The 17,402-nt window shown below is 39.0% G+C and overlaps 1 protein-coding gene across 4 annotated transcripts in view; it reads left to right on the top strand.

Annotated features, from left to right (window-relative positions):
- dock1 (dedicator of cytokinesis 1) overlaps positions 1 to 17,402 on the top strand; it is a 233,970-nt gene that overhangs the window by 196,751 nt on the left and 19,817 nt on the right. For all 4 annotated transcript variants that reach the window (XM_015028394.1, XM_015028395.1, XM_015028397.1 and 1 more), the window contains 7 exons: positions 433 to 537; positions 7,062 to 7,203; positions 7,801 to 7,882; positions 9,969 to 10,053; positions 11,284 to 11,370; positions 13,007 to 13,183; positions 14,466 to 14,549. In XM_015028394.1, the coding sequence (XP_014883880.1) occupies positions 433 to 537; positions 7,062 to 7,203; positions 7,801 to 7,882; positions 9,969 to 10,053; positions 11,284 to 11,370; positions 13,007 to 13,183; positions 14,466 to 14,549 (762 nt within the window). The remainder of the gene's footprint in view (positions 1 to 432; positions 538 to 7,061; positions 7,204 to 7,800; positions 7,883 to 9,968; positions 10,054 to 11,283; positions 11,371 to 13,006; positions 13,184 to 14,465; positions 14,550 to 17,402) is intronic.

Here is a 17,402-nt window from a genome sequence, read left to right on the forward strand (position 1 = left end):
GGGGGGGGGGGGGGGGGGGGGGGGGGCACAAGGACAGAACCTGCAGGACTATTATGAAGCCTTTTGTTTTATGAGGGGAAATTAAAGCAATTAGTAAGGGGGGACGGGGAGAGATCAACTACTTATGTACCTGGAAAGAGTGGGAGGAAAACTGATTGTGTCTAAAACAAAACACATTTAAACAAAGAAATTCCATCGTGATGGCTAATGCACCTAGTGGTAGCCAGGATTCAGAGTTTGCAGCTTTAAAGAGAAATATAAGCAAGCAGGAGCATCTTATATTCAAGCATATTTTTTCAAGAATCAAAGAAAGACAGATGTAATAACAACAAGAAAAGAAAACATCAGATCTCTCTCTGGAATGGCTTTAAAATGCTTTATCAAGCATTAAAATGTATGTTAAAATGCTTGTGTTGTTAAACTTCTCCACAGCGGAAGCAAGCTCAGTTCTATGAGAATATAGTGAAGGTCATCCGGCCCAAACCGGACTACTTCGCTGTGGGCTACTACGGAATGGGGTTCCCGTCCTTTCTGCGGGTGAGTACTTGCATTGACAGACATTTCTTCTTGATCTTGGGTACACGATGCGCTTTCATGGGTGGGCTTAAGAATGTATACCCCTCTTTTATTAAGTGCCTAAATATAAATCTGCATTATAAAGCATCTGAGCTGTTTGTCCTCCTTGCTGAGGAGTTGTCAACAGTGGCTTTCGCTAAATACGGTGCTGGGTATAGTGCCGAACAAATGTTCATGTTTAGTGCTTTACTTTTAGTTGGCATGCCCAAATATTTTAAGGCATCTCTTCAAATCCTTTGCCAAGTCCGACCAAATTCTGAGTTAAAATTTCATTACCATGATTTTGAGGTGACGTGGAGGGAGAATTAAATCCCTTTAGAGCAGAGGTTCCCAAACTGTGCGGCGCGCCCCCTAGGGGGGGCGCCGTGTCATTGCAGGGGGGGCGCGGGAAGCCGTCTGGATGAAAAAAAAAAAAACATGAACACTGTATGCGCTGGGTTTTTACCTTAGAATGGCCAACTCTCTGTTATTCCTATGTCAATTTGATACAGTAGGGGCTTCCACACTTCCCATATTTGTGTCCTCTGTCACTTTTATCAGCAGTTAAAACTGTTTAATCTATTGTTAACATGTTGTAACCCGTTTTTCCGAGCCGCCTTTAAACGCAACATGAGCGCTACGACGCTGAGTTTCCACCTGTGAAGGAGACCTGCTGCTGCTGGGCGGAGCTACAGGTGTCTTAGAATCACGGCAGCAAACCAGCAAAACGCAAAGAACTTTTCACAGTTTTTCCCTCCAAACTAACCGACTGAGTTGAGTAAAGCTGTTGGATGCTGTTGGTTAGCTAAAAGATGACTAGCTAATATCAATACAGAACCTTAAGCTTAACAAGTACCTGGTAGGCTACCGATGTTGGTGTCTATTGCCCCCAAAAAAGTCATTTTGCCCCCACCCCATCACACGGGTCGTTTCAACCAGACAGCCATTTGTAATCCATGGAGGGGGGGCGCAGAATATGTTTGGAAACCCCTGGGGGGGGGCGCAGAAGAAAAAGTTTGGGAACCACTGCTTTAGAGGAAGGTACACATTAAAAATGGGCCACAATGAAAATAGCATCTACCGTTAAAACATCCAAATGTCTGGATGCAATCTGAGCAGCAGATGGTCTTAAAAATGCTGGCACCAAGCAGAGAGCTGTGCCAGCTTCCTAAAACGTGACCGATTATGAATATTGAAGTGTTGGTCAAGGCAATAGATCCCACCTCCTTCATTCATTCACACAAGATAGGTGGCCTCTTAACCTGAGCTGATGTTTTTCAGTGCTAAATATCCTGACTGGACACGGGCCAATCAGATCACAGCTTCTCACAAATTAAGTAGCCGTTTGATATTCATCATCTGTGGAGCCGCCGTGTGCATGTCGGACCTCATTACCATTTAATGAAAGATGTATTCCTGATTCCCCAAAGCTCTTTGTTTAAAATAAAATTAATTGCATCTTTTTTTTATTTGTTTGTGCATCGCTGTGTGAGAGAGGGTTTAATCTTAAGCCAGAGCTTTTTGTTTGTCAGAGGGAGAAGCAGCTGCAGTGCTGACAAAGGCAGATTTGTTTGCCTTTAATGTATTCTTGGAAGAGCTCTTGTGGTTTTTGTTTTTTGTTTTGTTTTTTTTTAGCCTGTCATTTGGCACGTCACCCAAGGTGCTGTTTTCTTGTTTAGAAGGATTTCAGTCGCTTATCACTCAAGCAGCACACTAAATGGCTCTCAGAGTGATGATCCCGATCATGCCCTTTTCATTCTATTATGAACAACAGACCTCTGAGCTGGGACTTTTGCTTTGCTGCCGATCACCATGTGGACCTCCTAACCCTTTTTATCTGCCGGGGCGCAAACTCCATTACAGACGGGGCAAGCCGTGTTGGCCTAATCTAACTGGCTCTTTAAACAGCCTTTTGGGTTGGACGAGACTTCTTTATTCTTTTCGTATTGGACTGACCTTACCCAAATAACAAGGGCAACATGAATACCAGACTTGCTTTCCCAGCGGGAGCATGTGTGAACTCTTCGTTGGCTTATCTATTTTTGCTATTTCCTGGGCATTACAGGACAAAACATGTTTTTCTGTGCCTTACATAATTAGTCATACATTATAAAAAAAATACACTTTTCACTAAAACTGAACACTTTTGGGGTTATGTTTTGTATCGCTCTGTGCTTCTAGAGACTGAAATTTTTACCCTCTTTACAGAATTGCTTAATCTCAATCGGACTGAATTGAGAGCCTCTGTAAAGATCGGTTTTCAAGTCTTGCTTCAGATTCTCAGTTGGATTTTGGTCTGGATTTTGATTGGGTTATTCCAAAACTTGAAATGCGTTGATTTAAATCATTCAGCTGTGGCTGCATTTGCTTTCTTGTTTAAACATGAACATGTGGGAGCGTCGTTCCATGTCCATTTTTAGTGGATGGATGTGATTTACTGATATCCAAGCATATGCAGGTGAACTCTGATTGCCAATTAGCTCACTTCTGAATGGAGTTGGTTGCGGTGGATTTCACTTAGGGGCCTTCAGTTAAAATTGTCTGAAAACCAATGTAAATAAATTCTTCAAATCTTTTTTTTTTTATAAAAGAAAACCATGAAAAAGAAAATGTTCCCACCACAGTTACTATGTGCATTTAGAATACATCTGTGTTTCTGCTTTAATTATGGTAAAATGTAAAAAGCTCAAAGGGATTACATGATTCACAGTGTTGGGCATAAGTACTTATCCTATCAGATGCTACACTGTTTTTACGTCTATCTTGCATTGCTGTTGATAAGCAGCTATATAAATGTTGCATCTTTTTTGTGCAGCCTTTTAAAAATGATCCAAAGAGACTTTCTTGAAAGCACACAAAGAACTATTCAGTTGAGATTTGGTAATTACAGTAATTACAGTTTTGAGGCTTTCTCATTTCCCTCTGTGTGTTTCATTTTGTCTTGTAGCATCATTGTGACCCTGGGGGAAAAAAAATCAGCTTTTTGGGGGGAAAAAAAGAGTCAATTTTCTTTTAAAGATATTTTGTTTCCAAGCCTCCCTACAAAATTGATTTCACGCAAGAGTGCGTAATTTAGCTTCTTATGATCTATCACATGTTATTTAGCAAGACACTGGGGTATTTATTAATGACGAACTGTTTTAGACCTAACAATTTGCATGCTTCGGTGCATGCTTCTTCTGGTATCCTTGTGAGGAGACAGCTGACTCTGTAACATGGTGTGCAGTTCCTCTAACCAGGTTAAGTTAAAGCACCAAAACCAGTATTTCTGCATTTCAAGTGAACTATGTGTTCTTTAAAAGAACCATTTATCCATCTCACTGGTCATTTATCCATAAGTAGAATATAAATCTTTATTCTCATTGTACCAACATGTAATGTGCACTAGTACAACAAAATTGGTCTATTGATCAACCTAAGCTGCATGTAGCTATGAAGCCCTTTCTCCATCCTACTGTCCACTTCACTCCCTGGCCACATTCACCAAATCATACATCCTCATACATAATACACAGATCAGTTGGCACCTTTGGATTAAGTGCCTTGCCCAGGGCACATCAAGATATTAAAAAGGTCAGTTTGTCTTCTGCTTGTTTTTTTTTTTTTATTGAGAAGCGACTCGCCACTGAACCACAGTAACCCACAAATAAAGAAAATAAGATTTCTATTTGAGTCTGCAAGATGAGCGAATACGGGCATTAAAACTGTGTCCACATTCAAAACAATGTTTAAAAATTTACTGATTGCTCAATCTCAATCAGACTGAATAGAGAGCCTGTTAATCAGTCTGAGTAAGTTAAAAATGTAAAATAGATCAAAGTATCCATGTTCCTCTAGTTTATGTTGTATATAACAACAAATTGTTCTGTATTGATGTGAGCTTGTCCGAAAAGCTCTGATCTCAGGGCCTCACAGATCTTGATCTTTGTCATTTGCGGGTTTCAAATTTTCTTTTAACCAACTGACTGAGAAAGAAAGGGCAATTTTAGCATTTATTATTTGCATTTTCAAAAATACCCAGTGCTTGTTAAAAGGATGACACCAAAATCATGAGTCTTTAAGAGAAATTGTTAAGATTGTTTTCTACACAAGTTCAGTGTTTGGGTGTTAAAGATTCAGATGACTTGGTGAACAAACTACAGCAGAGTTTTGCTCGGCTGATGGGAAGGATGACTGTTGAACCCAATCCTCTTCTGTCAATTTGTCAATCACAGCACATTTTGTAAATGGCCCCGAGCAAATATCACGCCTACAATACATCTAATTAATCGGGGAATTGAGATGTGTGCTAAACATAGGAGCGAAGCTCTCTTTGTGTGCACTTGCGTGCAGTAATAAGCTAACATGGATGGAAGCAAATATTACATTTGTCATACCCAAAGTGCAATCCTTCAGCTCATTTACTCAAAACCCTGATTAAATTTCAATCAGAATTTGGGGAAACCTTTGACTTTAAAGGAATGTATTAATAACAAAACAGGTCTTTCAAGTGTTGACTTGTAAATCTTAACCAAAAAAATAAACATGGGCAGTGATCTTTTTTTTATAAGGTGACATGGCTCACCACCCAGGGAGCCATTCCATCAAAGGGTGGCACAAACACTCAACAAAATAATCAGTTCTCTGTTGGATAGTAAATTCCTTTGACACTTTCTTTAAAGAAATTTGGACCACAGTTGGCCATTTCTACTCCCAAATATAAATCGATAAACTGGCAAGTTCTGATCTGGAATGATCTACTCTGAAATAACACTCTTTAAGATTTATTTCATCTACCAACTTCCGTCAACTGTTTTTCTTTGATTTAGATGTGGACTTTGACTCTTCACCCTGGTACATTGATAATCACTGACCTAAACCATTTTTTTTTTGTACTTCTGTCTAAATGTTTAGGGTAGTTCTTCTGCTCTATTGTGGAATACAGAACACACATGTATGCTTTCAGATTTTATCTGTGCAAATTTTAAAACCCTGAATTGCAGCATTTCATAACATTTCACAACTAAACACATTGAGATATGCAAGATTAATCAGATGAAGGGATGGGAATACTTCTTCACAGCATTTTAACTGGGCAACATCAAACAATTTTCTTATGAAATAATGTATTCAATTAGATTTGATCAGATACTGTGACATCCCTCAGCTAATGAGGAAAAAAACAATTGAATGTCACCTTTCACAGGAAAACATATGGTGTTTTGTGTAGCCAGCTGTAGACGTACAAGCTGTCTTTATATTGTACAGCTTAATGTATGTATGAAACTAATAGATGAAGTAAATTATGTTATTTTGTTTCAAACAGATGCACTGTTTTTCTTTTCAAGCGAATGGAGATGAAGGCCTTTAGACAGCCATCCTGATACAGTACCTTCATAAGTGTTTGCCGTCTTGCATGTTTTACCCTTTTTATTGCTTTTACAAATAAATCATGGTCAACAAAAATGTTTTTGCCAAACATAGTTTCCAAAATAAATAAAAAAACTATATAAAAACACTTATATATGTTTTAATAATTATTATTTGTATTATTTTATTATTTTTAGTTATTGTTATTGTTATTATTTTTAATTAATGGAGATCCACTGAGTGCAGTGAGTTTGCCTCAAGTGTTTTACAGCATTAAAAAAACCCTAAACACTACAAATAAGAGAATATGTTGTTGAAAAGGATAAGTCAGGGGATGGATACAAAAAAAAAATCTCTAAGGCCCTGAACATCCCCAGAACATCAGTTAAATCCTTCATGAAGAAATGGAAGCACTATGGCCCATATTTAAATCTGTCTAGACCAGGTTGTCCTTTAAAACTGAATGACAACGCAAAAAGGAGACTAGTGAGAGAGGACATCAGGTTACCATGACTATGCTGAAGGAGTTACGGGCTTCAGCAGCTGAGGGAGGGACTCATCATCTGTTGCTCAGGCTCTTCGCCAATCAAAGCATTTGGCAAGAGCGGCAATGAGAGTTTTCCTCACTGTTGAAGAAAACTTATATTTAAGTTTGACTAGAGTTTGCCAAAAGGCACGTCTCCACTTTTTTAATGATGTTTCATGTTTAAAGCAGTAGAAAGGGTAAAACATCCAAGGGGGTGAATGTTTTTTATAGGCACTGATTTCCTGACAGTGTTAGAAGCACTAGATTATTTTTAAGGCAGCTTCTTTGGCTGCCTTTTGTTTGAGTAAAATTTGAATTCGAACAGACGTATCTCATTTTATGTGTGTCTAATGTAGAGTTCATATTGATGCATTTAACTTTGCTATGGTAAGAGACCAAGATCACTTGCAGAACCATGGGAAGTGGTGATGTTATTTGAATTTCTGTTTTGACTTTTATCCTCAGATGAATTTTTAACCACCAGATCTTGTAAATTCTCTTTGCTGTCCCTGCCCTGTCATTTTTCCTAGTTTATATTCATAAAGTGGGTATTGTGTGCACACATGTGTGCAAATCAGCCTGTTTTCTTATGGACAGTCAAGGTCTCACTGGTTTCCTCCTTTTTCTTCAGAACAAAATGTTCATGTACCGTGGGAAGGAGTACGAGCGCAGGGAGGATTTTGAAGCACGGCTGCTCACACAGTTTCCCAACGCAGAGAAGATGAAGACCACCACGCCGCCCAGCGAGGACACAAAAAACTCCTTTGGACAATGTATCCTCAGCATGATGTCCCAAAGTCTTACTGAATTACAGACAGGGCAGCAGAATAGTTCTTACAAATGGAAACTATGCTTGGACCTTCACTCTGCCTTAGTTTATTCAGTTAAAATAAAAGCTATACAGTAAAATCTGATAAATCTAAAGCTTAGATGATGAAGAAATAAACCTGACCCTTTTGGACCACATAAGACAGGAGGTTTTAGTTAATAAGGTGAAACAGAATAATATTTATGTTTGTGCATACATGGAAAAAAAAAAAAAGATAAGGGGCAAGAAATCTAAACATAATTTTACTTCTAAATATTTGATCCTTTATATGCACTAAAGAAATGTGTTTGCAGAGTACACAAGAATGTTTTTCTATTTCTGAAAAACGAAAGTAGACTGTAGAAAATACGGATTTTTCTTAGTTGACTTTCTGCCTCTGTCTGCTGGCCCTTTTCTGCCTACTCGGCACTTCTTGACTCCATCCAACCACATGTGAATAACACAGGAAACCTGGGTCTGGAAAAGTAAAGAACTTGGTCATAATGAAGCAATACTAGTTAAGCATTGTTACTGGTTTCCTTGATGTATTTTTTCTGCTCAGACATTCAGTGTTTCAAAGTGAAGCCCATTCTCAACCTTCCGGCCAAGTTTCAAAACAAGCCTGTGTCGGAACAAATTGTCAGGTAAGCTGGGCACTGCAAACTTCTTCACAGTAACGGAGCGTGTAAGCCAAAGTCACACATCGTTTTCTTCAGTCCGCCGTCGCCCAATTTGCTTTCCCCAGCCGCTCCGACAGTTCATAGAGCCTGTGATGACATGCTAGCGGTGGATTGGGTTTGCTTTGTGCCGTGCGCACAGAAGCGCCGGTATGAAGGTGATTAAATCTTGATTTAAATGTGGGTCTGTGTTGAACAAACGCTGGTTGACCTTCTTGTTGTTCTAGAGGCTATTAACTTTCACCAGCCATCTGCCATTAGTCACTGTGCCAAGTACAACATTGTTTCTCTGCCATCGTTAATAGCATTGTGTCAAGCACCGGGGCCACAGCAAACAGCCCCCCCGCCCGCCGTACGCGCTCCCCCCTCGTCCGTGTGCCAGCCGGGCGCTGCTGTGCTCAGCTGTGCAAATTCGCTTTGATATCCCACCCAACGCTTCAGTGGACATGATTAAAAGAAGGCGTTTACTTGGAAAAACCTTTAGGCAAATTTACCTGGGCACTGATCTTATCATCGCCCTGCAGCAGTGGGCTTTCAACAGCCAGTTGGCTTGTTTGCTCACTCTGTCTGATTGGAACATGTGACTCTGTTAATGGCCCAGATTAGACAGTCGTGTTTAGACACAGACAGAGAAATGTTCCACGCCGGCTGCCCGTTCGCTTTTTTGACGCCAATTTGGCCTCTACGTCTCTGGCTCTCCCTGTTCTTCTACCACTTGCCTCTCTGTCCCTTCTCTCTGTTTTCTCTCATTTATTCTCTCGTTCGGCAAAGAGATCAGCGGTGCATAGCAATGAGACCGAGCCATTTGAGCTGAAGGGTCAAAGCCACAGGCAGAGCGCAGCCCGCTTTTGACCTTGCCGTGCCGGACCAAGCCACTCCATCATCTTTAGCCGGTCTGCCAGCTAATGACCTGTAAATGTCGTAATTTGGGTCACAAACTGATTTAAATCTGCAACATTAATCTGTTTTATTAGATCAGAAGCCATTTTTGTTAATGCTGCCGTTTCTTGTCTAATCCGTGAACGTTGGGGTTTAAATGGGTGCCCTTTATAAGAATCAACTTTGTTAAAAGACGTTTTTATAAATTTTCTATGGTACGTCCTTCTTGCTTTGCTTAAAATGGCTTTATAGTGTCAGGAAATCTACCTGTTTTTGTTATAACCAACCTGTGGTGTATTTACAGGTAAATCTCAATAAAGTATAGTATCGTTTAAAAATTATTTTATTCATTAAATCAAAAGAATGAAACTCCTGCTGATTAATATGACATGATATTATTGCAAATATGTGTTGCGTCGGGGAGGTGACCGGAAGGAAGCCCTAAAAGTACCTGTATACCTATTTTTAATACTGTACTTTTTTCTTCCACTCAACTTACTATTCATATCTTTACAGTAAGCCCTCTGCAAAAAAATAAATAAATGTGGGCTTAAATTTTCCATCCACATTATTTGAATTAACAGAAAAAAGAAATTGAGGTATATAAATTACATAAATGTATGTATTATACGAACTTTATTTATTTATTTATTGATTGGCTGACTTACCTTACCTTTAAATAATACTCAAATTTATTCAGATCTACCTGTTTACGGATATGAAATGCAACTTCTGTGTTCATTTCCACAAGGGAGGAAGATCCAGTCAGCTTTTCCAACCTCTGCTGTGGAACCCCATTTTTTTTTTTCTTTTTTTTTCCACACTGAAAAGTCTATTAACCTGATCAGGCAAAGTTCATCCCTGCTTGTCGCAAGCCTCTGTTGCATGGGCTGCAGCTTATCTGCATTTCTGACAAGTTGAGCTACCTTTATAGCCTCCCAGTGATGTTTGCGAGGCATTTATGTCCTATGTTGGTAAGGCGAGCCCCTTCTGATGGAGGTAAATCAAGCTTGCTAATGCCGTAGCGTCTGGCAGGCCTGGCCTAGAGCGGGTTTGTACTGTGTTTGACCTGAAGCAAAGCAATCAACCTGTACCAATCAAGCTATAGATTGCCAGTAACAGTTTTAATTTACTGAGGCTCAGATTTTCTCTCTCTCTCTCTCTCTCTCTCCAGCTTCTACACAGTAAATGAAGTCCATAAATTCCAGTATTCCAGGCCGGTGAGGAAGGGAGAAAAGGACCCCGACAATGAATTTGCGGTACTTTTTAGCATTTCTTTATTCAACCTGCTTTTGTTCTGTTTGTTGTTTGACAAAATAAGATTGTTGCCAGGCATAGCGAAACCACCTTGAAGGTTTTAGTATTTGGATGGTTGTTGTGATTGAAGCGTAAGCAGTCAGAATTTGATTGCTGATTGCCAATTTCTCTCCAAGAGCATTTTCATATCTGGCCATCACATCGAGAGCTGTCACCATTTTGTATATGCTCTAAAGTAATTATAGCTTTCAGCGTCTTAAATTGGTAATTAAAACAGTTTTAATTGCTATTATTACCTGAAATCTGAGATTTCCACAAGCCTGAGAGCCATTTCCAAATCCTTTGTGTTTTGGAAAGACAGAAATTGAACATTTGACTTTTCAACCAGCTTATTACATGTCAGGGCTAGTCAAGCTGAAAGGCAGCAATTTACAGTCTTCAGCGGGTTTATTTTTATTTTTCTTTCCAATTGTTACACTTACGTGAATCAAGACACACCTGCATGATGCACATTTGGAAAACCTTCCGAATTAGATTTGTATCCTGCTGAGCATGTATTGTACTTATAAAATGGAATCACAGTATTAAAATCAACTACAGAATGATGATGCAAGCAGTTGAAACTTTACTGCCGAACAACTTCAGTAGGTAGTTAAATCGTAAACAGGTTTACAGAACAACTTTCGACGCGGGCACAGAGATCCCTCCACCTTTACTGACTTTTATTACATTAGGATAATGTGATGCTGAGAAACTTGTAAAACCAGTTCAATTTGAGCAAATGTTTTTAGTTGAAATTAAAAATAATAAAAATTATTATTCTATAGTCTACATTATTTCACAATAATAGAAATTCCTGGTGTCACAATTAGTGGCACCTCTGAAAAATTCTTCTAAGTGAATCCGTCTGAATCGCTTTTGGTTTTATGCGTTTTATTTTGTAGGTAATCCTCATAAGATCAGGAATCCACCTAAAGCGATGAAATATATCTTCAAATCTTACTGGGAGGGAATTTCAGCAGGTTTTGTGTAACTCCGTACCTACTGCTTGACACAACTTAAGCCTTGATCTAAGTTTTTGCAATGGATCTTCCGTCCTAAAGAAGTGCAATCTTTTAAAAACGTTGCACGTTTTTCCTGCTTCAAATATTATGGAGACAGATATTTTGATGCAAAAACAGTGCTAAGTTCACTTTCATCTGAAATGACTTCTGTCATTGTGTTTTCAACAGAACATGTGGCTTGAGAGGACCACGTACACGACCGGATACAAGCTTCCCGGCATCCTGCGCTGGTTTGAAGTCAAATCGGTCTCCACGGTAAGTATGAAGGAGCCTTCGTGTCGAGCGGGCCTCCTAATCAGATATGGGTCCACTTGAAGGCAACTGATGTGATTAATCTGCATAAGCGGTATGGACAAGCGCCTGGACACCGGCACGCCACTCTTCGAACTTTACAACAAGGCATGCTTTCTCTTTACGCACATCGATTTGCCAAGCCCTCCCGTTTCCACCGAAAACAGCCAGGCAGCACAAATACTGCTGCAGGACTGTTCAGACCTTCCGTCACTGTTGATTTTCTGTAGAATTACCTGGATTGCTGTGTTTGAAATCCTTTGGTAATAAGGTCAGGCTGGAATCCGCGGCTGAACCACCTAGAGACGCTTTGCAATTTAGCCCATTTCGCTCGCTTTCGATAATTTGAAATGCTGCTTGCGTGTCCCAGATTTTGGGGCTGAGCTGTTGTGTGGGGAGTGGAGAAATTAGTTTATCAACATAATTTGGAGAGGAAGTCGCTGTGTCACTTGGAGCAAAGACGCCCACTGTATCTCTCTTTTTTTTTTTTTTTTTTTTAAATCTCCTTACTTTGTCCCAATGCAAAGCCACTGCTTAGTTTGATTAGCCTGGCGGAAGTATTCTGCTATCAATTACCCTTTGCCATAGAAACAGACACACTCAGAATAAGAAGGTCTCTTTTCATCTCTACTTTATTTATATTGCGTTATTTTGTCAACACAGTTATTTTCTTAAATGTATTCAATTATAAAGCTAAACAAATCTAGCTAAAGTAAATTGGATGAGCTTCGTTTAATTACTTGTGTCCAAATAAAGCAGTTTATTTCAGCTGGAGATGCATTCTCTGGTTTTTTCCAGCGTATGTTTAGACCCGACAGCTTTGATCCGGTGGTTCTTGTATTGAAAAACTGACCGCAGCTAAATCCGTCTAGAAATTCGAGCCTTGTCTCCACAAATGAGAAACTTGTAGGAACCGTGTGTTGAGGTGTCACTCTTCATCCGTCGCCAGAGTGACTCAGAGCAGACATCCCCTCCTCCAGGCTGGCCTGAAACTTGCTGTAAGTAGCAGCTTGCCCCCCATATGAGCCGGGGAAAGGCCGGGTCCCCAAGGTCAGACTCTTCTATTTAAAGCTTAATGACGAGGCTGAGATTCACCAGGCCTAATCCCTCCATCTGACACTTCTTTTTTATCACAGTGACCTGAAACATAACAGCGCAGACTGGAGATTTGTCTTTGCTTGCCTTGGCTGGGGTCTAAATCTGACATTTGTTCAACAAGCCCCTCATCTGTCCTCTAAACCCTTACTTAGAGGGAGGTGTTTATTTATTTTTATTTTACTGGGATTGATCGTACATGGCGCAACATATATTTTAGCTGGAATTTTGCTTTCACACTGTGATGGATTTATAGCAGCTCTTCTAAATATTGTTGTTCTTTGATTTTGCAACCACTTTAGCTCAATTATTTGTTTAGCACTAGCAAGATTTATGAAATAGTTTGAGTGCAAAAAAAAAAAAAACTGAATTTGTTTCTGTATTCTGAATGAATAAGTTGATTTATGCTGATACCTGTCACATTTTCTCAACACAGAGTAACAGTAAACGGATAAATATGTGCTTATCATTCCGGATGTCCCTGTTTACGTGCTCTGCTGCACAGGAAGAGATCAGCCCTCTGGAGAACGCCTTGGAAACGATGCAGCTGGCCAATGAGAAGATCAGCAGCATGGTGCAGAGGCACCTCAGTGATCCCAATCTTCCCATCAACCCTCTCTCCATGTTGTTGAATGGGATTGTGGACCCTGCTGTCATGGGAGGTTTTGCTAACTATGAGAAGGTGGCTAACATTGTTATTTTCTGTTCCCTTATTTTATTGTCATCTGCAGACATAATTTTTTTCCTTATTCTTTGTGTCTTGGATTATTGGATTATTATTTGAATAATAACCATTTGTTAATAAGGTAAATACTTTGAGATATACAATCTCTTTTCAAGAAGAACCTTGCAAAAAAAAGCATAATAAAATAAACAAGCTGAGAATATCAAGAGAATATGTTTTCAATTAAAGTAATTTTGCAAAATTTTAGTGGTTTTGAGTCAGTACAGCATTTGTAGTATTGTCATGTGAATCCTCATTTTGGAGGGATCTTTCAGAGTAAAACTTTGTATATTTCTTTAGGATTTGAATTTCTGGGGCATTTACAAAGATCAGGGCACATCGAACATTAGAGGGAGCTAGAGGCAAGCAGCTAGTATCTCTCATAAATTATCTTCCAAAGCATTTAGAAACTTCATTTTGGACCGTAGAAAATTTTAAACCACAAGAAAAAGATTAACATTCCGTGTTTTTTCTTAAAAGTTTACAGAACAATTTGGGTAGTTGGATTTTTGTTGTTTAAGCCGCTGGACTGTGTTGGGATTTAACGTTAATGCCCCCTTAAGCGCTTATGAAAGCAGTTCTGTTTGCCTCAGATTCAGCAACAAATGGGTACGAAGTAAGTACTAGTTCTGGTTAAGCACTGGAGCCAATTTGGTGGGAAAAAAAAAAAACACCTTACACGTGTTTAAATATTTCTTGTTCTCATCAGTTTTCTCCTTTTATAGCTCTTGTGAAAATCCTCATTGTTGTTATTCTCCTACAATTACTATCTTTGAAGATTGTTACTTTCCTTGAAATAACTCAACTTTTTGGGGGGGTTTTTTCAAAATCTCATTTCCTATGGAGTCCACCCAGTGACCTGTGTGGCAAACAGTCATTCTTTTTGAGTTACTTTTGATAGAAAAACTTACAGATAACACATTTGTTCCCCAGTGCTCATCCTTACCTGTGATAGATTTATACTGGTCTCATGAAAGTCATTGTTTGAGTCTAAAGCGGAGCGATGGGAATCCCTTGCCCTCTGGTCACTCTTTTATTTCCGTGAAGTATTGCAGGTGGTGGAGAGCAGACTGAAATCTAGATTAAATTTACTTTAATTTTATTTTAGTAGTGCTTGCCTTGCCTAGTCAGACTTTTATTCCCCTCCGTTTCTATGTACCTCATAAACTTTTGGACATCTCAGCCTCCCTCTGAACCTTTTCTTACCTTCTTAACAGAGTCTCTCTTCCCCCTTTCTCAGGCCTTCTTTAACGACAAGTACATGCAGGAGCACCCAGAGGACCACGAGAAGATGGAAAAACTGAAAGACCTCATAGCCTGGCAGGTGAGCCTAAAGCTGTCAGAGACGCTCTCTGTTGTTTTCTTTCCTTTTGTTTGCTTCGGTGTTTCCTCTAGGATGTCGTAGTTCAAGACAAACAGCCGTGATTGCCTTGTCACAAGTTGTTTACTTTGAAAAGATGATGCATTCTGTGTTACGGTGTCACCTGTACTGAGCAGAGGACGACCTGGCCTACAGGCTGCAAAACGTAGGTGAGGAGCAGGAGAGGCATGATGATGCACGTCCAAGGCCCCTTGGCTTTTTTTAGCATAATTAAGCCTTAATTTACACTAATCTGGTTAAGAAATATCTACATTGTCTCCCAGGAGCTCAAACGTCTATAGAAGATCTCTGTTTTATTTTTATGAATATCGCTTCAGAGACTGAGCGGCCTTGGTTGAACAGCCAAAGCCTTTGCATGTATCACATTGTGTGTTTTCCTCTGTGAAAAAACCCTCTGCTATTATTGGGAAGCATAAATGCTTTTATTTAAAAAAAAAAAAAAACCTCGCTGAAGTGCTTTTATTACAAATGGAGGCAAATTAGAAGCTCACAAGTGAAAATTTAATTTCCAAAAAACTGGTAAGTGCTTTGTTTGGAATGTCTGATGGCTGTGGCTGAAATGAGAAAGATAAATTGTGTTAACCACTTTATATAAGATAATGGCAAAGAAATGTGATGAGGCAAACTTTCAGGGGATGTTTGGAGGCGGCTGAAATGTCTGAAAGGTCTCACCGATTCATTTCCTGGCTATAAACCTCCACTCAGAAGTTTACATATGGGCATGAATTGCTTTTTTTATTTTTTATTTTTTTGGGGGGGCTCTAAGTGCCTTATTTCAACTCTATTTTTTACCAGAACTGAATGATTATACACCATTCAACTTCACCAATTAATTGCAAATTAATAATTAATTGTGTTACCAGTTGTTACTGCAGTTCTGGATGAGCATGTGGTTGATCATGTGCACTTCTTTCTTGATCAAGCTTTCTCAAATCTCTGGAATGACTCGGATATATATATATATATATATATATATATAAAAAGTGTGCTTTTTCTGAAACTTGCTAAGGGACATCAATGTTGGTGTTTATTTGGATTTGAGCATTCAGGGTCTTTTTTTTAAATAATGTAACATGTTGGGAGTATAATCAAAACATTGTTTAATAAACAGCTAAAAATCTCAAACTCATGACATCAGCGTCTACTGTGAGTTTATGTACACTCGTGACTAAAACTGAGCTTCTTAAGAAAACACACTTTGAAACAAACTCAGCAGCTTGTCTGTGCTAAACCGTGGTTTCATTACACTCTTGGTTGTCTTTTTATCTGCAACAACTTGGGATTTGAAAATGCTGCCCTGCAAGCTTTGTTTTGCATCTTTTATTGCTCTTGCTTTGCTGTATAGCTCTAAACTGTGGGTCACTTTAATATTCAAGAAATCATAGTTTCCTGGTTTATGGTTCACCCAGGAATTAAGCACATATACAAGAGGTATGTCTGTCGCTTCCTATTGTTGGCTGCAGGGGGGGAATAATTATATTTTCAATCGCTGTTCTTGTCTTAGTTTCTGGAAAATAGGTCAGCTTTAGGCTCCACATCTCTGGTAGGAATGAAACTCTTGAGAAGATGTGCTATTTTGTGGTAGTGAACCCTTTTTTTCTTCACAGGAAAATATGATTCATACAGAAATACCTATGTCTGCTTCACTCTTTCTGCACTGATGTCTTTGAAGCTCCATGTCCTTTTGAATTTTTTTTAATTTCCATTTTTACTTAAACTTGGGGAAAATAGAGGAAATCCCCAAACTAGTTGAAGTTTACAAAGTAGCTTTGGATGACCTAGAAATTGCAAAAGTCTCTATTTTATTATAAACATCAAAGTTTGTTAAATGTGTGAATTTCAGTCTGGAAATAGATTTTACCATTCCAGAGGTTTTTATTTTTTTAGATTTTGAAGCAAAGGCATGCTTACTTTGTTTTGAATAACTTTGTTTGACTTTGTTTCCTGTACTCGGCTCAGATGTCAAAACTTCAAAGTCTTCATCAGGTACTATATATATATATATTTTTTTTAGCCTTAAATCAGGTGAAGACCTGGTACTAGAAATCGTTTTTCATTTTAGCATCTTTCTCTTCTCGCTGTCTTTGATGTATCAGTGAAATACAGCATACGGCTATGAAATACATGAGCAAAGTTCTGGCTGTCTTTTTTGAGTTAGAAAAGATTTATTATCCATCCATAGTTGGGGCTGCACAATGGTACAGCAGGTAACACTGTTGCCTAGCAGCAAGGCGGTTTTGACGATTTTTGCTTTATAAAATAATACTAAAGCTGTGTCCGAAAAGCCGTTATGTGTTTTTTTTACAGGAAAAATGTCTTGGAACCCCGTTAAACAGTATGAGCTGTCCTGTTTTCTTGACCAGCACCCTTGTTTGTCTTGTCTTTTTTGAAATTCTCTAAATGAAGACAGACACACTCGAAAGGAGGAAGTGAACTCGGAGAGAAGCATCCGTGTGACATTGGCTTTGTGCTCATCTAGTAATTAGAGAAGAAATGAGGGTTTAGAAACCGGCGAATTAAGTTTCTGGGGAAAGCTGTGAAAAGACACTGGGTGTTTTGCTGGCGTTCATAAAGAGTGGATGTCAAAATGACTGGCTAAAGCTAACAACTTTTAAATGAAATGTTTGTCATGCACAGTAATGAAAGTAAGCAGCAAATTATACACATAACTAACATCCAAGCATCAGCTGCCTATTCACAAACACAAAAGCGGGTCCCTTTCTGAACTGTAACAGTTGTTTTTTTTTTTTTTTCTTTCCCCCAGAACGCTTTCTTTTGACAGGGACTTTTACTCCA

Source organism: Poecilia latipinna, unplaced genomic scaffold (genome assembly GCF_001443285.1).
Source record: "Poecilia latipinna isolate Pla-1442-1.1 unplaced genomic scaffold, P_latipinna-1.0 Scaffold123, whole genome shotgun sequence".
Taxonomy (NCBI): Eukaryota; Metazoa; Chordata; class Actinopteri; order Cyprinodontiformes; family Poeciliidae; genus Poecilia; species Poecilia latipinna.